The sequence below is a fragment of the Phaseolus vulgaris genome, chromosome 9, assembly GCF_051622355.1.
Source record: "Phaseolus vulgaris cultivar YP4 chromosome 9, ASM5162235v1, whole genome shotgun sequence".
Classification (NCBI taxonomy): Eukaryota; Viridiplantae; Streptophyta; class Magnoliopsida; order Fabales; family Fabaceae; genus Phaseolus; species Phaseolus vulgaris.
Window position 1 is genome coordinate 31527646 of NC_143506.1, and position 23966 is coordinate 31551611.

General features: G+C 32.0%; 1 protein-coding gene across 6 annotated transcripts; it reads right to left on the reverse strand.

Annotated features, from left to right (window-relative positions):
• Window positions 1-15119: 15119 nt before the first annotated feature.
• LOC137820606 (phosphatidylinositol-glycan biosynthesis class F-like protein) lies at window positions 15120-23636 on the reverse strand. 6 transcript variants are annotated; one of them, XR_011082660.1, is made up of 10 exons: window positions 23228-23636; window positions 23079-23144; window positions 22932-22974; window positions 22605-22659; window positions 22303-22351; window positions 18567-18634; window positions 18269-18377; window positions 16120-16261; window positions 15541-15602; window positions 15120-15360 (listed from the first exon to the last, which is right to left on the reverse strand). XR_011082660.1 is itself a non-coding variant. In XM_068624768.2 (9 exons), exons 1-8 carry the CDS (start codon window positions 23399-23401, stop codon window positions 16148-16150), a joined length of 678 nt encoding a protein of 225 aa, XP_068480869.1. In that variant the 5' UTR covers window positions 23402-23559; the 3' UTR covers window positions 15392-15602; window positions 16120-16147. The 6 variants fall into 6 exon arrangements, 2 of the variants coding, with proteins under 2 accessions (XP_068480869.1, XP_090151336.1); XR_011082659.1 differs by having other exon boundaries at window positions 15541-15850; XR_011082657.2 differs by having other exon boundaries at window positions 15120-15444; window positions 23228-23559.
• Window positions 23637-23966: the final 330 nt, after the last annotated feature.

Sequence of the window (23966 nt, forward strand, 5' to 3'; positions counted from 1 at the left end):
TAGTTACACAATTAGAAAAAAATTGTTAGAAATTTAAGTTTTACATTAAATAAAAAAATTAAATATACAAAAAAATATAAATAAATTTATTGGGTTCTTGTCAAGATGAGATCAGGTGATTTTCGAGGTGGTGGTTAAATGACTACTCAGTTGATAATGATTTGGAACAAAAGGGACTCCACCTATAGAAGATTCTTTGACGCTCAAGTCAGCACTAAGAATATACAAATTAGTTGTAAGAGTAAGTCATAAAAGAATTTTATAACAATATCCCGTAATTCGATTAAATGTTTAAAAATTATATTAAATGAGTGTTTATTGATCTAGATGCATTTGACTTTAAATGTAGGTAAGTATAAATAAAATCAAGATAATTATATAAAAAGACAAACATGTTTAAGGCAATTAATGAGAATTTAAAAAATATTAATAAGTTTTCATAAATCTCGTTAAATGTGGATCTTTAGAGATGATAATCAACTGAATCTTACATCTTGTAATGATTGATGTTTAAAGTAATTTTTATTATTAATAAAAAAATTAAATTAATTCCTAAATCGATATATAATTAGTTACGAATAAAACTTTATAGCTAATTAAATATTAATTAAAATATTTATAATTTTTTATTAATAATAAAATTACTTTACATATGATAATTTTTTTAATTTATAAAATAATATTTAATTTAATAAATATTGTTTTTGAAAGGGATTGGAACCAAGAGAATGATCGTAGCACTTATCGGTCGGTCGTCAGGTTTTTCTTTCTTCTCCTCAAAGTGGGCTTCTTCTTATTCGTCCTTCAGCTTCCAAAGGCACTTCGACGCTCAAGTCAAAATTGAGTATTCGACACTCGGTATCCTGAGCACAGTATATGAGATGTACTTGATTCTTGGTTTTGTGCCTATATATATATATATATATATATATATATATATATATATATATATGTGGTAATTATGGGCCTTTTCTCATTGGACCAGATTATGGAGTTGGATCATGTTTAGGAATACATTACCTAATGTTTAACTGCTAATTAGCCTAATTAATCCTACTTTAAATGTTATGATCTTTGTGATATTGGTCGGCTTATCGAGACATAGTCTCGATCTACGGACTCTACCGATATAAATATAATATTTAATTATTTTATTTTAAAAAATAGTTTTTATTTAATTATTTTTTAATAGTATTTGGAAACCTGACGTGTCTATGATGGAAAGTTGAATAAGATATGATGCTAAACCACCCTTTAACTTCAATTAATCTTTCATATACAACAATTTTTGTGACTTCGGAATGAGAAATATTATGGGAAAAAGAAGATGAAAAACAGTAATTACTCCAACGAAGTCACTTTTTTTTTAACTCATACTTTCTAGAGAAATTATACATACTCCATAATTAAAAGTTAGATACTAGAGGAAACAATATTAAGGGAGAAGATTATTGACTAAGCACTAAAAAATTAATACGATATTTGAATTTTTAACCGTTAAAAACTACCGCAAATGAGTTTTTTTACTGTTAAAATAATCATCAGATTCACATTTATGTAAAAGAAGTTTATAGCAAAAATATTTCGAGCACTAGAAAAAAAATTATTTACTAAAACTGTAACAAATTTATTTTATATTTTATAATTATTTATTAATTTTGATAATTAAAAGCCACCACAAAATATATCATATTTTATCATCATTTAACAGTTATTAAGGTTTAAGATATCCTAAAACAATTATTTCAACAAAAAATTCAAAATTCCAAAAAATACTTATTAATTATTTTTCAATAATTTGTAATCAATAATTAAATTATTTATTTTATTTAAAATTATTTTGAAAAATGATAATAATCATAATAATAATTATCATATTAATGAAACCCTCCTTGTTTACATTGGTGATATCGAATGAGAATCACAACTTGTTTAGGAATGGGGTCTCCAATGTTGAAGTGAAAGGTAATTGAGAACGTGTTGATGAAAAAATAAAAGTGGTGTCTTGGTTGAGGTAAAGGTTCTTTGGTGGAGCTAAAACCTTTAGTCTAAAGGTGACTTTTATGATTTAGTACATTATTCAAATGCATATTTGATTTTGATGCACTTTTGTGATTGGAATCAACTTGTACTTTGCGACACATATGAATGATATAAATCTTTTTTACTGTTTTGTTTTAGTTCTCTACATTTTTAACAATTTTTTGGAATATGATGTGTTTATATCTAGTATTTATGTGTCTAACATTGGTTTAATATTGTTAAGATATAAGTTAAATGGTTAGGAGAAATTCCCTTGCGAAGCATTTGATAATACAAATCATAAGTTTTGGTTGCAAGTTTTGCTTTGAATAAATAATGAATATGTAACTGGATGAAAGCTTTAGCTGAGTGTTTTCTTTAGCTCACCCTTAAGATAGATACCTCATATGAGTGTAGTGAAGGTGATGGCATGTGGGTGATAACCAATTTTGAGAATGTTGGGTAATATAGTGACATTGAACTAAACTAGAACAACCATCAAGTACCTGATGGATCAGAAATTTGCCAAGTTAACTTCCTGATACAAAGTAATCACCTTGCCATATTTAAAACTTCACCATGTTACACATGCACCTTGAATCTAGTGAAGCATGCTCTTGCCTGAATTGGCTTTGTTCATTCTTTTTGCTTTCGTAGTGCTCATCAACTTTAATTTTGGTAGGTCCTTATCGAAGTCTCAAAAACATTAACTAACAAAAATAGGAATTTTCATGATATTTGTTGAAATCCCACCTTGATTAGTGATTAAAACATTTCATAATATATATGTGGGTGCAAATCTCACTTTATAAGTCGGTTTGATAAGATTGAGTTAGGCTTAAAATCTACTTCTTAATGAGTAAGAGAAATATTTGAATTGTATCAGACTGATTAACACTTAATTGACTTCCATTAGGTAAAGAAGCTAGTACAGGTGGTTAAAGGTTCTATATATATTCATGAGACCTAGACATAATATCCTCCTTCCACAAAATGTTAATAGTAAGAATAAGATTAAGAATAAGAATAGGAAGAGAAATAATAATATTAATATATGTAGGTAATATATGTGAATTTATCCGTAAGTAACTTTACTAAAGTCTGATTATAAAAGTTTAAGTTAATATAAGAAATATAAAATTTTTATTTTACAGAAATTCAACAAATATTGTCTAAAATTACAAAAATTGTAGACAATATCATAAGAATCCAAATCCAACAAACCATATGTTATGTTTATATTGATGCCCTAAAAATTTAGAATTCACAAATTAAATTAGCTGAAAATATAAAATTAAAATAATTATGTGCATTGAATCCAATTTATTACTACTAAATGAAAGTGATTTCAAAATTAAAAATAAATCATATTAGAAGTATTTTTAATGGAAACTAAAATTATAAATGTGTACACATATATGTGTCATCACTAAACACTAAATATTCTTTGAATACAACCGGCTAAACCCTTTTTCTATACAAAAGGTGTGATCAAAATGATCACAAGTTTTATAATTAAAAGAGAGTAATGTCCTAAGAGGGATACAAGATTAAAAATACTACTTTTTATATGCTTTTACAATATTTGAAATTCTCCAATTTTTAATCTTTTACTTAGCAGAAGATGTAATGTAAATATCTATCTTGTCATAATTAAGACCAAGCTTGTAAATTCCGTTATTTGCCTCATAAAATGAAGTATGAGTAGAAAAATGAGCTTGTTGAGTATGGGTAAAAGAAGGAGGAGAAATAAATGCAAGAAGTATGAAAAAAAAATAAAGAAACACTTAGTTTTATAAAATATATAATTCCTTTATTCTCTTTAAATATTCTACAATTCAAAACATACATAAGAATAGTTGAACGAATTTAGGTAACAGAGTAGGCATATAAAGAGCTTCTAAATTTCACATGTCACTTTCAAGTGTCTTATGGTGGTTGGAACTTCCTCATGTCCGTTATCCTTGTTTTTAGGAAACTCATGTGTTTGTACTGCCTCTAGGCACCACATAAGCTCTACCAGTGTGCTTCTCCTTAAAGTTAAGATTTACCTATGTCTTTACATGATTTCAAAAAATAACTTATATATTAAACTAGATTCCGAGTTAATTAAATGTTAAACATATAATTAGTAAAACTTAAGTAGTATTATGATTACACATAATTTTTCTTTCTTTTAAACGCTTTAGATAATTCCTTTTTCGTTCCTTGGTTGTGGCATATGTCTTTAAATAAGAGTTAAGCACCTCTTGTAAATCATTTTTAAAGATTTCACTTTTGTGATACAACTTTGAGAGTGTTTTACTCTTGCTTTAGTTCTTATCTTAGAAAACTTTTTCAAGTGACTAATCTATTTGCACTTATCTTTTGGAAGTCCCTTTCGAAGGTGAAATGTTCTTCATGCTATTTCCTTAATTCATTTCAGCTTATTCTTCTATGGATTTCTTTTCCAACATCTCTTGATTTTATCAAGATCCTATCATCCTTTTAAAGATTATCTTAGTTAATAACTTTAAAATCATCATAAACTTGCTACTCATACCACATACATTTTATATAATACAACCAAAATAAGAAAGACAACTTTGAGTACTTTTGACACCCTTTATTCAAATATCGGTTATAATCTCTTAGCAACTCAACATATTCTTCATTTATCAGATTCAATCAAGTTTATACAATAGAATCCAAGAACAACCAATTCAATCAATAAAAGTGAATAGAAATAATTGATTCATGATTTATATGGTCCAATCTATGATATAATAATGTAAGTACAATTAGAACAACTCAAGAACAACAAAATACAAAAGATGGAAAAGAAGAGATGAAGACCGCCGTCTAAGAGAAAGATAAGTGGAAAAGAAAAATCACCACTTAAATTTTGTAAATTTTGAAAACTCATGATAAGTTTCATGAAAAGAGGAATCATACGAGCTCAAAACAGTGGGGAGAATTCACTCATAAGTTATGTTACAAATGAAAAAGACTCATGCTTATATATAGACTAGCTAATGAATAAAGACTTGTTTGGTTGGTGCATGAACCTCTGAACAAAAGGCCCTTGCACAGAATAAAGAGTCTAATACTTGTTTGGTTGGTGCATATCATTTGCCAATCAAGGCCTTTGTTTTTAAGAGCTAGTTTTGTATTCAAACTAATTATTTGAAAGAAAAAAAAAACATTTTCTACAACTATATGAAAATCTTATTTTTTTTCTCAAATAAATCCAAACTCAACCACCATGTTCAAAAGTCATTTTCCTTCTTCTGTTATTAGCTAACTTAGCATATTTTTCAACCCTATTTTTAATTTGTGCTTTCTTTTCAAAGCATAATTAAATATCATGAAGTTATGAAGAGGTAATTCTGTAGGCGTCAAATTTACCACCCAATTATAGGAAATACGAGGAAGAGGTTATGGGTGACAAATAATAGAAAATAAGGGTTTAATACCAAGCTTACCATACAAAGTCGTCCAAAAGTGACCGAAAAACTTTGCATCTTTATCTGAAACAATGCTCTTTAGGTGCCCATAAAGTCTTACTACTTAAAAAAAAAAAAATTAGCAATTAAACATGCATGATCTACTTTATGACATGAAATAAAATGTGTCATCTTAGAAAATATATCCACCGCCATAAAAATAGAAAATGGAGGAGGGGAATGACTGCTTCTTCTTGCACCTCCATCACCTCCATCACTTCTTCAGCCTCCCCGTACTAAAATTAATTTTACCACACTAAAATTAATTTTACTACTATACTTTTTAGTAAATAATATTAAAACAATAAAAAAAAGTAAATCTAATTTTTACTTTAACCTAACTTTTCACTTTTCAATTTATGAAACATTGCCTCCCAGCAGCAATGACACCCACCTTCAAAGCTTTGTTCCAAACACTCTCCCATGAAGCATCATACACCACACTTGCCCTCTTCATCCACCACATAGGTTAGTAGTTTTATTTGTAACACTTTTTAATTTGAATTTGGTGGTATTGTTTTAAACCAGATCCCCTAATCCGATATTTTTCTTGTTTAATTAAGCTTCAGATTACGTAATCTGACAGTGTTAGTTTGTTAAATAGGTTCTGGATTACATAATTCGGTGAATGTTTAATTAAGTTTCAAATTAAGTAATCCAATAGATTTATTTTTTTAAATAGGTTCTCGATTACGTAATTCGATATTGTTAGTTTGTTAAATAGGTTCTCGATTACGTAATATGTTAGTTTTGTTGTTTAATTAGGTTCTGAATTACGTAATTCATAACCTATTTAAAAAAACAAAAATATCAGATTACGTAATTCGGAAGTGGTTTTTTTTTTGGGGTTTTGGATTAGGTAATCCGAAATAATCTTTTTTATATTATGTGGCATGGTGTTATCTCTTCTCTTATTTGTAAATAATTAAAATTCATGTGGTGTTATGGACATATATGGCTAAAATAAAAGGTGTTGGATCTTTGGGTCATGATCACATAAGGCTGACGACATCAGTCCGTAGAAGAGACCGAGGTGATGTCGATGAAAGGATTGATGTTGATGCTCATATTGATAATGAGCTACAACAAGGATTACGTGATTATGAGGAAGTGGACCAGGGAAAAGGGTTTCCTGGAGGACCTTGTAATATGTCATTGCTAGTAAATTTTGTTGACCATGTTGCTATTAAACTCTAGGATGGTGAGGTAAGAACGGAAAAACCTTCAATTAAATTGTCTTTGTTAATTGTTGTTTAAATTGATTTAATTATATTGAGTATATACAAATTTTGTATTAGGATCGAGGAGTACTTAAATTGGTATCCCACGGTAGAAAATTACGTAAATTTAGGATGCCTTGTGCCGATATTGAGCTTCTTGTACAAAATTCTGGATAGTTTAGTTTGTGCAATATAAGTTATGAGGTGGGGGATAAGGGGTTGATTTCAGCCTTTGTCGAGAGATGGCATGGGGAGACGAACTCCTTCCACCTTCCCACAAGTGAGATGATCATCACACTTGATCATGTGTCATCTCTTTTACACCTCCTCATTTTGGGTCAATTCCCTACATACATGCCCTTAGAATACAACGGAACTACGACAATTTTAAATGAGTTACTAAGGGTGGGGGAGGGTTGTGGGAAGGCTGAGATGAGACTATGTCGAGGCACCCACGTATGATTGAGCCGACTTTGAGATATATATGAGGATTGTCGTGCTCATAAGGCTTGGAAGTGTGCTATTAGGGCTTTCTTGTTTCATCTGGTTGGATGCACTATTTTTGCATATAAAAGTGTCACTTCTGTATTTGTTTTGTACTTGTTGTTATTCAACAATCTACATATGTGCGATGGATACGCATGGAGAACAGCGGCACTGACACATCTATATAAGCAGTTGTGGGATGCATGTTATTTTAACATGAAGCAATTAGACAGTTATGTGACACTGGTTCAGGTACGAAACCATACAAATAATTAGCAATCACATGTTACATATCATAATGATGTATTAAATATTTTATAATTAATATGAACGAATTATGCAGGCATGGATTTATGAGCACTTCTCGGGCATGGGAAGAAGGGATATTAATCCCTCAAATGACGAGATACACCCGCGAGGAGCATGATACATCATTGCCCATCAGATTTGTGTTGTTAGTGATGTGCGGGTTCAATTGGATGAAGTAACACATGATGACATTATGAATTAATCAATGCAAATGACTCTTATGATTATTCACTTAACACTGACATCCCATGCACCAGTAGGGACCTCTTTTACCAGTTGATGACCACCTAACATTGTCACGTATTATTCACGCTACTGAAATATTTATTTGAATGAATCTATTTTGACGAGTGACCATGACTCTTTACCCATCCCCAACAATGAGGCAATAGCATGAAACCCACAATGTCTATCATCTTTGACATCTATTATATTCAAAATATAAGGATGACATTTCAGATGAAATTGATTAAGCATGGAAACTGCATTGGTGTACCAAATATGATGAGCTAGTATGTACCAAATGAATGCGATCTACATGCTCAAAATATGAAAATGTGTTTTGTAGACCTTTGAAATTTATTTGTTTAACTCTTTTAGGATCCTTTTGTCTTAACTACACTAAGTGGTGCACTTATTGTTGTCATGTCGGGGTAGGCAATTTCACGCAACATTTTTAATTTTCACTTTGCTACAAATATCAACATGTTTGAACTGGGATAGAATGACATCACATTCTTGTTGAATTGACAACTCAGATGATGAATCACATTCAGATAAATCTGAAAAACCCAATCTGGTTCACATAACATGAACTTCATTAAATGGAATGACACTCATAACATATATAGTTAACTCACAAGCACATGGTAATCTGTGAGTTTGTCTAAGTACACATCCAAAACGTTCCGTATCAAAACTCACAACATTGACCCGATCAAACTCTTGAACAATGTGAATCAAAGTATGTTTCGATACGAAGTCAACCAACATTTTATATAACTTCACATAAAATGTGTGTCCTATGACATGCATACTCATATGAAATGATGTCTTAATTTCGTTATGTTGAAGTATAATAACGTATTTTATAGCATCCTGACACGATCACATGTCTCTCATAATATTTTGTAATACTCGTTTCAAAGACCAATGAGCTTATTGAACTTTGTATAAGTATAAAATATAAAACAATTAGACGTTATGCATGTTTTAAACAAAGTAAAAACAAATTTTGATATACTTATTTGATGTTGTATTTCTCAAATACATTAACGAATTTGTCCAACACTTCTCAAACTTTTCTTTATGCAGAATAATCCATGTGTTATTCACATATTCAACAAATAATGGCCACGGTGAACAAATAGTTTCAAAAATTTTAACAAAACTCATTAAATGTAGCAATCTCTATACAGTCAATGACAATACTCCACGAAACCATCACAACTTGTCAAGCCTCTATAGAATCTACTAACATTTTACACTTTGCTTTGATATTCTTATTGATGTGAAACCAACCGAATATTTGTTGGTTTAGGAAACACAATATTTATGACCTTTATCAAAGCAAGATCTCTATCACAAACAATCACTTTAGGTCGCACATGCAATGTCAAAAGTGACCATCTAAATTTTTGTAGTGCCCATATGAAGTTCTTTTCTTTCTCGCTAGATAAGAATGCAAAACCAACTGTGAAGGACAAACATGTTCAAGTCACACCAACAATTTCAAGCAAAGGTAGTCAACGTTTGTTCATTTTGTAAGTCATATCCATTAAGAATACAAAGTTAAATTTATTCAAAAGTTTCACAACATCAGGATGTGTTCAAAAAATATCACTAACAACATTGGAAGACTCATGACACGTACTCTAGTGAAGATAGTTGTCATGATCTAAGAACATCATTAATTGTTGTAATTCAGTTCAACAAGTATCTCGCATTGTATACCTATGTTATTGTTGTTATATTATCCTCGTTATTCTTCTTCGCAGTACATAGTATATTATTCGGCTTAACCATGCTTTTAGTCATATCAACAAATATAGAATGTTCATTCGCTTTTAATGTGTATGCATATAGATGACCAATTAATGTATCATACAAATCATGATTATGAGTACCACATATTACCGTAAGTACCTACTCTTGACCCTTTCCAATAGGTTTACCTCAATTTGAAGGGACAATGACATTTTCGAGTACCAGTTATGGTAACCTCCAAACAATTATAGTGTACTTTTTGGAATACTCATGACACGTACTCTAGTGTACTTTTTGTACCTACCTCCCCCCCTTTCACAACCTAACAAGAAATATGTATTTCTATCTTGCTTTCCATTTGTTGTGTCATACTTAATAATGACAATAACAAAAACTAAGTCCATAACCAACTTTACAAACCCATTCAAGTAAGTCTTCTCGCAAAGGAAACACTTACACAAAATTATTCTAACAATATTACAAAATCAGTTCTTCAAATTATAATGTAATAAACATGAATGAAATGAAATGAAATGTTATTCACCTCATCTGCTGTAAAATGGGTACCATAGTCTCCTTCAACCAATTCATGTTAATGCACAAAATTCATTAATTCTTCCATACCACACATCATTTCTACTTCATTAGATCTTTTTGTAATAAATCCAACTTCCATGTCCATACTTTCACATTCATAAATAAAAACATAAATTTTCATTTTATTTTAATTTTCATAAATTCACACAATTATACAAATTAAAAACAACATTCAATTTATGTTTTGGATTGTGTAATTCATAACTCATTTGATAACTACAAAATACCTTCCGGATTAGGTAATCCGTAAAGCATTTGTCAAGTAAAAAATGGCTTCCGGATTGAGTAATCTGTAAGGCATATTTTAAGAGAAAAAGTGAATGTCGAATTGGATAATCCATAAGTCATATTTTAAGTTATAAGTCAACGTTTGTGATAGAAATCTTGCTTTGATGAATGCCGGAGTGGATAATCCATAAGTCATATTTTAAGTTATAAGTCATTGTTTGTGATAGAGATCTTGCTTTGATGAATGTCATCAATATTGTGTTTCCTAAACCAACAAATCTTTTTTGTCGGTTTCACATCAATAAGAATGTCAAAACAAAGTGTAAAATGTTGATAGATTCTATCAAGGCTTGAGAAGTTGTGATGAATTCGTGGAGGATTGTCATTGATTGTACAAAGATTGCTAAATTTGATGGGTATGTTAAATTTTTTGAAACTATTTGTTACCGTGGTCATTACTTGTTGAATATGTGAAGAGAACATGAATTATTCCACACAAAGAAAAGTTTGTGAAGTGTTGGACAAATTCGTTAATGCATTTGGGAAATACAACATCAAACAAATATATCAAAATATGTTTTTACTTTGTTTAAAATGTGTATAATGTTAATTGTTTTATGTTTTATACTTATATATGGTTGAATCGACTCATTGACCTTTGAAATGAGTATTTCATAATAACATGAGACATGTGCTCGTGTCAGGATGCTATAAAACACATTATACTTCAACATAACGAAATCAAGACATCTTTTCATATGAGTCTACGTGTCATAGGATACACATTCAATGTGAAGTTGTATAAAATGTTTGTTGACTTTGTATCGAAACATGCATAGATTCGCATTGCTCAAGAGTTTGTTCAGGTCAATGTTGTGGGTTTTGATAGTGAACATTGTGGATGTGTACTTAGACGAACTCACAGATTACCATGTACTTGTGAGTTAGTCAAATATGCTATGGGTGTCATTCCACTTAATAAAGTTAATGTTATGTGGATCAACCTGAGTTTTTCAGATTTATCTAAATGTGATTTAACATCTGAATTGTCAATTCAACAAGAATGGGATGTCATTCTATTCTGGTTCAAAGAAGTTTATATTTGTGGCAAAGCGACAATTAAAGACAAGTTGCGTGAAATTATCTACCCGGACATGACTACAATGTGTTACTTAGTGCAATTAAGACAAAAGGATCTCAAAAGAGTCGAGCAAACAAATTTCAGCGATCTACAAAACACACCCCTTTATATTTTGAGCATGTAGATCGCATCTATTTTGTACACGATAGCTCATCATCTTTGAAGACCCCTAAGGGAAAGGTTAAGGTGACAACAACACGAATGTAGTTCTTATGCTTGATCAATTTCATCCGAATGTCACCCTTATATTTTGGACGTAATAGATATCAAAGTTGATGAACATTGTGGGTTTTGTGCTATTGTTCATTGTTGGGGATGGGTGAAGAGTCATGGTCACTTTGTCCGAATGGATTTATACAAAGAAATATCTCAGTGATGTGAAGAATATGCGACATTATTAGGTGATCATCAACGGGTAGAAGATATTTAGAGGTCCCTACCGGTGGATAGGTTGTGAGTGGTAAGTGAATATTCATAACAATCATGGGCATTGATTAATTCATAACGTCATCATCGGTTAGTTCATCAAATTGCACCGCACATCACTAACAACACAAATATGATGACAACGATGTATCGTGCTGCCCGCAAGTGTACCTTGTCATATGAGGGATTAATATCCCTTCTTCCAATGTCACAAAAGTACTCATAAATTCATGCTTGCGTAATTCAATAATATTAATTATAAAATATAAAATATTTAATACAAGATTATGGAATCTAACATGTGATTGTTAATTATTTGTATGGTTTCGTACATAAACCAATGTCGCATAACTGTCCAACTTCTTCGTCTTAAAATAACATGCATCCTCCAACTGCTCATATAGATGTGTTAGTGTTGTTACTCCTCATGCGTATCCATCGCACATACGTAGATTGTTGAATAGCAGCAAGTACGAAACCGATACAAAAGTGGCACTTTTACTGCAAAAATAGGACATCCAACGAAATGTAACAAGTAAGCTCTGACAACACACTCTCAAGCCTCATGAGCGCAACAATCCTCATATATCTCGAAGCTAACTCAATCGTACGTGGGCACCTCGGCACTGCCTCATCTCAACCTTCCCATAACCTTCTTCCATCCCTAGTAACTTAATTAAAATTGCCGCAGCTCTGTGGTACTCTAAGGACACATATGTAGAAAATTGACCCAAAATGGGGAGGTTTTAAAGAGATGAATATCATCAAGTTTGATGATTATCTCACCTCTGGGAAGGTGGAAGGAGTTCGTCTCCCCATGCCACCTCTCGACAAAGGCTAAAATTAACCCCTTGTTCTCCACCTTATAACTTAGATTACACAAACTAAACAATCCATAATTTTGTACAAGAAGCTCAATATGAACATGAGGCATCCTAAATTTACATAATTTTCTAATGTGATACCAATTTAAGTTTTCTCCGCATCCTAATATAAAATTTGTATATATTCAATATAACTAAATCAATTTAAAGAACAATTAACAAAGACAATTTAATTGAAGGTTTTTTCGTTCTTACCTCACCATCCCAAAGCTTAACAGCAACAACATATTAGAAGGTCCTCCAGGAAACCCTTCTCCCTAGTCCACTTGCTCATCATCACATAATCCTAATTGTAGCTCATTATCAATATGAGCATCAACACCAATCTTTTCGTCAACATCATCTCGGTCTCTTCTAATGAAATGATGTCGTCGACCTTGTGCGATGATGACCCTGAGATTCAACACCTTTTGTTTTAGCCATATTTATTCACAACACCATGTGAATTTCAATTATTTACATATAAGATAGAGGATAACATAATAATCAAGTTGAACTATGCCACATAATATAAAAAAGGTTCTTCCAAATTACCTAATCCAAAACCTATTTAAAATAACAAAAATATCAGATTACGTAATTCGAAACCTAATTAAACAACAAAACTACCAAATTATGTAATCCATAACCTATTTAACAAACTAACAATAGTGGATTATGTAATTCAAAACGTATTTAAGAAAACAACATATCGGATTACGTAATCCCAAACCTAATTAGACACCCACCGGATTACGTAATCAAAAACCTAATTAAACAAAGAAAAATACGGATTAGGTGATTCGATTTAAAGCAATACCACCAAATTCAAATTAAAAAGAATTACAAATTCAAACAAATAAAATTACTAACCTTTGATATTCTTTGTTGATAAAAAAAAAACTAACCTCTGAGGTGAATGAAAAGGATAAGTGTGGTGAATGCTTGGGGGAGAGTGTTTGGAAGAGAGTTATTGAGGAGAGCTTTGGAGGTGGAGGTGGACGCCGAGGCAATGTTTCAAAAAGTGAAAAGTGTGGAAAGTGAAAGGATAAGTTAAAGTAAAGTTTAGGTTTAGTTTTTATTTGTTAATATTATTTATTGAAGGGTACAGTAGTAAAATCAGTTTTAGTATAGGAGTGACTAAAGAAGTGATGGAGGTGCGGGAAGATGCAGTGCAAGAGTAGAATTATTTTTATATGCAACAAACCAGACATACAAAATGGTTAAAGTTGGTCTTGATCGGCATGGAAGGCAATGTTGTAGGCTGGTTTCAGTATTGGCGCTAAAAACTCCAGAAGAGTTTTTCAAAGGCTTTGATGAAAAAATTTGAGAGGAATGGATACTTGAATCTAATGAAAAATCAGTGAGTCCAAACCTCGATGATGTATATTTTATTTATATGAAAAAAAAGGAAGAACGCATTACAAAGAAAAAATGGTATCATATAACACTCACCCTTACACTGAGTACATACACCCAAAAAGTAGCTTTATGAAAGTTGTAAATACAATAACAACCATAATTTTAACACTACCCCTCCAGTTAAAGCATATATACCAAACTTAGAACATATAAATGAATTCTAGATCCTCTCAGAGACTTAGTAATGTTTGTAAGTTGGTTGTTAGAATTGATAAATCTTGATCCTGATATTTAACAACTTACTACACTAAACCTAATGGAAAAATGCATCATTAATCATTAAGGTAGTAAAATAAAAAAAGTATAAAAAAGAAAAAAAATTGAAGTTAGGACTCACCTATAGGAACTCCTAGAATACCTCTTCTAACAGCTCTCAGGTACAGTAAAGAATAGAAGTCACACGAAAACAGAAGACAAACTTAGAATATCCCCAGAAAAGGTAGAAGTGCTCGGGTTCTAAGAAATTAAGGAGCACAAATTACCGTGCAAACTAAACAACACCTTAAAAATGAGAAAATGGGAAAGAAAAAAAGAAAAATCAACAAAAAAATTTAAAAAATGAATTGAAGGTACTGACATGAGAGGGTCAGAATGATCAGAAACGAGATCAATGGAGAAGACAATATTGGCAACCTAAACTACTAATGCCAGGTGGAGGACGCACAACGCGTGGACGGTAAAATGGGCTAGTTCATAGTAGACCACTTGTTGTACAGAGGAGGGCGATATGGACTGAGTAACTAGTTTGTTATATTTATGTACTCACATTTTTGCGGTATTAAGTTTAGGAAACTTGTTACTGAACTTTGAATACTTTTTAATTAAATTATTTCAATTAATTTGACAATCATCCTTTGATTACTTCATGCAATTGTTCATTATTTTGTCAATTTACTTATTTTTTCACTTTGTACAAACTTATTGAAAAGAAATATGGCTCAAATCACAATCAGTTATTAATGCAAATTTGCCCAAGTCAAATAATTAACACAATCCAAACAATATATAATATACAAGTCAATCATCTGCAAAACTATCTGTATGTGTAACTCCTAAAGTTGAGCAAATACTTGTATTGGACTAATATAAAATAATAACCATAATTTAGCCTCTAAATACCAATAAGTAGACCACAAAATGTCAGTCGGTATGGAACAACCATGCTGCTTTTTTACCTACACAAGTTTCATAAAGGTACATTTGGACTTTAGGAATGTATAATCCGAAAGTCAAAATTCTTTTGTATATAACATTCGAGACTGTACAATCAAAAAAATCTCTATATTACACAATCTGGGAGTCAAATTCAAAATCGTAAACCAGAGAAAAACTTCAAAACGAAAAAAGTAACTTACCTATCCGAAGTTCGCTTGCTTCACTATCTTCACTTCACCACAATCTTGTGCCAATATCCACTCTACACCTCAAGCATCACCACCACAAACAATTGTGTGTAAAAATACTCAAGAACCACAACAATACAACAGCAAAACCCATAATCCGTATCTGTTGTCATTTAATACCACAAGGGCAAACTTGGAATTTTAAAATTTATGGGGGTACAAAAAAATGCCCAAAGAGGAATAATATGGATCTCATTTCATCCTAAAGATGTCAACTTTCGGGTCTAGGCCATCAAGAGATTATGCTTTGACATCTCTATCACTGGCAGCAAAACATAAAAACACTATTAAGATTTGACATAATACGTTTATGCATAACATATTCGATATTCACTATGAAATATCCATGAGTATTAACATAGGATACTCATAGTATGTTAATTCTCAAAGTATCAATGTTCCATATGATATCAATCACATTCCCAAAATATTATTAGCAGTCTTATTTTTTCTTTCCTTCTTTTCTACCTTATGCCTATGATTTCAACAAAGTAAAACAAATAAAAATTATACGTTAGTACAGTAACTTACCAATTACAATAATCAGATACTCAGCATTTTATTCACTTTTGATATGTTGTGACCTAAAACAAGCAAGAATAAAGCCCAATGACGCAACCAATGCCACCAGGTACCCGACTATGGTTCCATAGCTAACAGAAATTGGCCATTCCTACAAAGTAAGATGAAATATATAACTTAATGCTACAAAACAACAACAAACCAAATTAACTATATCATTTGAAAATCAATTAGACCAGTATTCAATAATTTATACAACGATAACAATCTTACAGGTTTTGGTTTGGTGAATAATCATGGTATCCTTAAAAAAGATAAATGATAAGAACTAAGCACTCAGAGAATCACCTTCAAAAGCTAACTATTATGGGAATAAACCAAAAACTTAAATATTGTGATGAACATATCATATTACTTGCATGGAACATAGACATTCCATAATACCCAAATTCCTACCATAACATCGTTCACAAGAGTCAGCATCTCAATGACTTTCACACTACAACAATGTTAGAATAGGTCATCTTAAATTTGAAAAGTTGTTGTGTTTTGTGTTGTACCTAGTTTCTGGATATGACCTTTCTTATCTTTTTCGTTTTTTTTCATTCATTGTATTGAACTACCAGTGTCATTATAAAAATGAGAACCTTAGAGAGGGGAATGAAGCTCTCTAATTCATTTTCTATTAAGTATTCATCTCAAGTTGGTATCAGAGAAGGTTGATTCCACTCTGCTTGTTTTGTGATTGTCCATTGTCATCCTCCATCATTCTCCGCTCTTGTTGTACAATGAACACCTAGATTGGTTCGTCTCATTGGGTCCAGTCACTCCACTATGTTTTACTGTCGTCCACCGTTGTCCACTGCATCCTAAATGGCGACAAGCCTTGTTGAAATGCAGCAACATAATGGTATATGGGAGTTAGTTCCTCTTCCATCCGAGAAGAAGGCTATCATTGGGTCTATACCATTAAAGTTGGACCTAATGGTGAAGTTGATTGCCTTAAAGCTCCATTGGTGGCCAAAAGATATACCTATATTTATGGACTCAACTACAGTGATACTTTTTTTGCGGTGGCTAAAATCACTACTATTAAACTTTTCTTTGCCATAACAGTCATTCATCATTGGCCTTTTCAACAATTAGATACTAAGAATGTTTTTCTGCATGGTAATCTAAAAAACAAGGTCTACATGGAGCAACCTCTTGGGTTTGTTGCTTAGGGAATTCTAGTCTGGTTTGTAAAGTTCGGCCACATTGCTCAAACCTTTGTGTTGAAACACAGTGAGGCAGATCATTATGTTTTCTATTGTCATACCTCCCCTAATAAATGTGGGTACTTAATAGTGTATGTTGATGATATAGTCATTACAAGGAATAATGCTGCTATAATATCTTAGTTAAAGGAACACCTATGCAAGCATTTTTAGACTAAGGATCTTGGAAGTATCAAATAATTTTTAGGCATTGAAGTAGCCTAATCAAAGAAAGGTGTTGTAATTTCTCAAAGAAAATATGCTCTGGACATCTTAAAAGAGACATGTGTGATTAATTGTAAACTACGGATCCAAATCAGAAATTAATCGCAAAACAGGGAGAAGCTTTCTCTTATCTAGAAAGATATAGAAGACTAGTTGGAAAAATAATTTACCTAAACCAGATTTGTATTTTGTATGTAGTACATGTTGTAAGTTAGTTCACGCAAAATCCTTGTATTGATCATTAATGTTATCATCCCTATTCTAGGTACCTCAAAGCTCCAAGACAAGGTCTACTTTATGAAGATAAAGATAATACCCAAATCTCTAGATATTATGATGCTGATTAAGCAAGTTCTCCCATGGATAGACACTCTACTAGTATAGACTCTGATACCATCTTAGAAAATGGACTTTAAATTCAACTCAACCTCACGAACTGACTTACAATGTGAGGTTTACACTAACTTATATATTATAATTGAATCATATATTTAGTCAATGTAAAATAAAAAAATACACACTAGATAAAATACTTATGCTAATAATAATAATAAGTGGTGAAATTGTACAAAGGCTTGTGAAATAACATGAATTTGGTCAAAATTGGTTTTCTTATTTGCTCAACAAAATGATCAATGAATTTAAAGACAAAAGACTACGAAAAGGAAATTAATTACCTGCCATGGCCTCTCCCAATCAAGTGGCATTGGCCAAGCCCCAAACCAAGCCCCAATAAGTGCTCCATGAGCCGGTAAACAAATCAAGTACTCTATAGATCCTTTAGGCCTAAAGATATTACAAGAATAACAATAATGTAACTAAAAGTAACTAATTGAACGACCCAAATAAATAGACCAAACATTATCAAAAAAGTAGTTCAACATACAACATTAACTATATTCAAAATCCCAATAAAGAAACTTCATATGAACAAACATGTTATGAATAAGAAATGATAAGCTAGAAGAAACCTACTTTGTTTGAGCAAATATACGTCTCCAGTCAGCCCATGATGAACCAAGAACACATGATGCTGGAACTGTCTGCAATAGAATCATATGTAAATTTATAAAAGTGCACATAAACATGGGACCATGATTTAAAAAATGTTCATCTCAACAAAAGTTGTAAACTTGCAATTCATTCAAGGAAAAGGAAGAGGACTAATAAGTAACCATTGAAAACTAATATCAAAACTTGAAAATATAAATCTAGTGGGTCATAATAATTGAAAATGGTTTGTGTTAGGAATGGTAACCAAAAAGAAGTGGGGAAGACCTTATAGCTCTATTATAAAAGGAAAATGGAAAATAGGGGTTGAATGGAAGTTAGTTGTAACTGTTAAGGCAAAGACAAGTTGGGTTATTGTACGACACATGTCTTAATCTCATAGTTTTGCATTGGCACCCAAGTTTGATCATAACAAGCAAGATACTTTTGGCTCTTCAAATATATGCTAAATAATATGAAACAAGTATTAGACGAAAGCAAAAGACAATATTAGATCATGAACAAAACACAAGTTGTTGACAAGATGCAAGTCAAGCTTCAAGCAAATCAGAAGAGGAGGACAAAAAAGTTACACTAATGCGTCAAACTAAGAAGCGCTAAACGCCTACATCTAGACTAGACGACCATGTCATCGGCAGACATACTGCTCCAATAGAGGATATAACCAACAGAAGCAAGTATTACAGGACAAGTATACAAAAGACATGAAATGTCTTATTGAAGCAATTGCCTTTGACGAAGCTTAGAAGAACGAAAGCACCAAACATTGTTGAAAAAATAGACGTATCTAGCAAAAGTAGATGCATGATATGCTAGACACTAAAGTAAAGAATAGATGAAGCTATTAAAAGCTCAAAGCAACAAACAATCTCTCACAAGTCAAGAAGAATAGATGCACATCTCAAGTACCTTGCATCTTTACAATGCCATGTCGTTTAATCTCTAGAGTTGATTAAGAACAATTCTAAGGAGGATTCTTACACAAGTACTATTCATCAATGTTTGTAAAATTACCTACTTTTGAGGATGGAGCTCCCTTAGAATGGCTAGCACGAGTACAATTTTGTTTTCTATATGCAAAAATCAGACTTACAAAATGGTTAAAGTTGGTCTTGATCGGCATGGAAGGCAATGATGTATGCTGGTTTCAGTATTGACACTGAAAAACAAGAATCTCCCTTGGAAGGGTTTTTCAGAGGCTTTGGTGAAGAGATCTAGAGACAATGGTAGAGGCTTGGTTTATTAGACGAAGTAACAGTCTCTATTTTAGTCCAGTTATTTCAATTAAAAAGAAGGATGAGAGTTGGAGGTTCTGTGTTGATTACAGGTTTTTAAAAAAAAACTAATATTCTGGATAAATTCCCTGTTCCTGTCAAAGAAAAGTTGTTGGATGAGTTAAATGGAGCTACCTATTTTTCTAAAGTAGATTTGAAGGCAGGTTATCACCAAATAAAGATGCATAAGCTGGATATTCCAAAAAAGCAACATTCAAAACACACCAAGGGCATTATGAATATCTAGTAAGCTATGAATATTATGCTAAAACCTTTTCTTAGATGGTGTGTTGGTTTTTTTAGTGAAATTTTGATTTGCAACAAATCATAGGTGGAGCAACATGTGAGACAGGTTTTGGCTAGGTTGCTAGATCAATCTTTCTTCACAAATCAAAAGAAGTGCAGTTTTGGTAATTCAAAGGTGAGGTATCTTGGTCATATCATATCTAAAGAGGACATGGCTATGGATCTACAAAAGATTGAGGCAATTTTACAACAGCTTCCCAAGAATCTGAGAGCTGAGTGGATTCTTAGTGTTGAAAAGATATTATAGAAGGTTTGCAAGTAAATATGACCACATAACACATCCTTTAACTGATGTTGAAAAAAGGAAAGTTTAATGGGACAAAAGAGAGTTTGGGGGCTTTCAAGTTGCTGCAGCAAGTTGTCACTACAGTCCCAATTTTAGCATTACCAGATTTTTCAAGACCTTTCTCAATACAGTGCGATGCTTCAAGCAAGGAAGTGGGGGTTGTCCTTACTCAAGACAAAAAGCCGAATTGCTTATTTAAAAAAGGCCTATTGAATCTTCTCTCTAAATATATCCATGAAAAAGAGTTGATGGCTCTTGTTTTGACAATTCAACATTGGAGACCATATTTGATGGGGCAGATATTTATTGTTTTTATTCATCAAAAGAGTTTGAGATGTTTGTTGGAGCAGAGGATTACAACACAGAATCAGCAGAATTGGTTTGCCAAATTATTGACATGAGTTTGAAATTGTGTACAAAGTAGGAGCTTCTAACAAAGTGCCAGATGTTCTTTCTAGGAGGGATGAAGACATAGAATTGCAAGGTATTACAAGACCCTACGAGAAAAATATTATGGACCCTACTTGTTTCTACAACAAATTGGATTAGTCTCATTCAAGCTTCAACTACCAGAACAAGCCCGTATACATCTTGTTTACCATGTTTCTCAACAAACTCAACATTTTTCAGCCTCTTGGACATTAGATAATCAAACAGTAGATAAAAATGGAGAGGTAATTCATCAAGTGTTAGTGCATGGCAAAATAAACCTGCAGAGGAAGCTACTTGAGAAGATCTTTCAGATTTCATTATTCAGTTTCCAGAATTCAACATTGAAGACAATTTGTTTTAGAAGAAGGGTGTATTGTTAGGAATGATGACAGGACCGAAAAGCAGTGTAAACAACCTTACAGGTCTATTATAGAACGAAAAGAGGGGTTAAATTGTAATTAGTTGTAACCAGGTAGCTAGTTGTGTGGTTTGGCAACAAAATCCTCTCAGCTGTAATTTGGTCTTTTAGCTTTTGTTTTCTAACAATTTTGAATCTGGTTTTTCCATAGTGAAAAGGAGAGTGTTCCTTTTGGGGGTAATTTTGAATACACCGTTGTTTTGATTGCTGTAAGTGTTGTGAAGAAATACAATTCCTTTCACTCACTGTTTTGTAACAGAAAAGAAATGATATTGTGTTAGGATTTCTGTTTTTGGTTCCTAACAGTTTGAACTTTGAATTTACATTGCAAGTCTGAAGGTCATAGAGATAAAACTCACTGACTTTTATTTTCAACATATGCTGGCTAGCTTTCATTCTTATCTAAGGTGAGATGATTTATAATTAGGAGAAACAAAAGGAACAAGGGCTACAATCTGGACCTTCTACAGTTGCCTTAAATGTATGTTGTACATGATCAAGGACAACAAGAAGCATCTGGCAAATGGATGGGGTTTTTTTGTACCTCTTAAAATATTAAGTTAATGCCTAACGAGCAAACAAGTAAGAAGTTCTCAAACAGACATGAATTGGAAACCATCTGATTTTAATTATCTTATAGTAGTAATAACTAATTAGGTGAAGATTTTATAAATGGTGGTTTTTTTCAAATAGTAAAAGAGAAAAGAATATCCAGACAAAATGCAAAGTATCAAGAATCAAAAAGGGCAGAGTAATATGAGACAAGTTGATAGGAACTTTGATACTATGGAGTGTCTAACTCTTATATTGAGTAGTATGATATGTTTGATTATTTAAGTTTTTGGTTCTTCCTTAATGGCTAGTTTTAAAGACTGAGTCCCATGAATGTTCGGTTACTTGTCACAAGCTCAATAGGAAACACTAAAACAATCTCCAACAAGTTGTAATAGTATGCTAGAGAACAGAAATGAAATAGTCACTTACCGTGAACACTGACATCATGAGAGCCCAATTTATAGTCTTGGGAAGATACCTATCCCAAGTAAAATTGCAAAGTCAAAACATGCTCGAGTTATTTGTAGCTATCTTCAAAATAAAAAATGAAAACTCATGTTTATTTACATAACAGAAGAGGCAAAAAATTAAAGAAAACACAATTTGTCTTGCTTTAAAGGAACATAGTAGTTACAATTAATCCTTTTTCTCATCAACTGCGACCTCCATGTGGAGAGTTATTTTGGGGAAAAAAGAAAACACTGTACTCTGAAATAACAACTTTCACATACTGAAATTTAACAGGCGCCCCCAAAGCTACAGCTCCTAAAAAATTCAATAATGTCCCTGCAGAATAAAAGAACATTAGAATGAATAAAAACAAATTTTCATCAAGAAGATTTATTACAAAAAAATTAGATTAGGCTAAGACGCCAAAAGTCTAATCAGCAAATCACTTGTATGTGTAAGGACTGAAGTAAATATAGAGATTTATTGAACATTTACATTCTTATTCGAGTGTGCTTAATTTAAGAGACTGTGAGTTGAAAAATGCATCATTAATCATTAGAATAGTAAAATAAGAAATATATAAAAAAAAAAACGAAGTTTGTACTCACCTACAGGAATTCCAAGAACACCTCTTGCAACAGCTCTCAGGTACTGCAAAGAATAGAAATCATATGAAAACAGAAAACAAAAAACTTAGAATATCCCCAGAAATTGTTAACTGCTAGGGTTCTGAGAAATTAAGGAGCACAAATTACCGTGCACTGTTGGCGATTTTGTCGATAACGACTGTATAGAAGGATAACGATAGGGAGCTCTGCAATCTAAACGACGCCGTAAAATGAGAAATGCGAAAGGAAAAAAGAAAAAATCAAGTGAAAGTTAAAAAAAAATGAATTGAAGGTACCGATATGAAGAAGAGTGTGAGAGAAGGATGAGAAACGAGGTCGATGGAGAAGACAGTGTTGGAAGCCCAAACTGCGAAGGCCAGGGCCAGGACGCACAACGCATTGACTATAAAAGCCTCGGAAACTGATATTGAGGGTGACGTTTCAACCATTGCGGCTTTTCGGGAATCCATTGAAGAGGATCTCTGCAACTTGAAATTTTGAATCGAATTGAAGAAGGAAAAGTGGTGACTGAGAGAAGGTTTATGTAGGCAGATTCTTCCTACATATCAGTTTTTACTAGGATCCACCATGTCCGTGTGAGAAATTACCATAACACCCTTAATAAAGTGAAAAAAAAATTCAGCTCTGGATTTAAATATCCATAGACAACATTGTGAGTTACAGATATCCGTAAGCATAGACTATAATTCCATATATAGATATCTGTAAGCGTATATATGCATTAGAAATAATGTAAAAAGGCTAAACATCCTAAAATCATAAACATTAAGTATTTACTACAAAATATTAAAATTAGAAATATTGTCTAATGAACATTATTTATGTATAAATTTGTATCCGGCTAGTGTAATATATTTACTAAAATTGAGTCATAGGATAACGATGTAATACCCACAATATATTTATAGGTGGAATTGGACAATCATCTTTGAGCTTCATCTATAAAAGTTATAAATATAAGTTATATAACTTTTAAGTTAAATGACTTACTTTTTATTTGGTTTAGGATATACC

Bases quoted from the DNA above. Each gene is read 5' to 3' on its own strand.
- LOC137820606 (XM_068624768.2), bottom strand. From the start codon at position 23,401: ATGGATTCCCGAAAAGCCGCAATGGTTGAAACGTCACCCTCAATATCA. The intron at 22,975-23,078 runs GTAATTTGTGCT...TATTCTTTGCAG, and splicing joins AAAATCGCCAACAGTGCACG to TACCTGAGAGCTGTTGCAAG. The intron at 22,660-22,931 runs GTGAGTACAAAC...TTTATTCTGCAG, and splicing joins TGTTCTTGGAATTCCTGTAG to GGACATTATTGAATTTTTTA.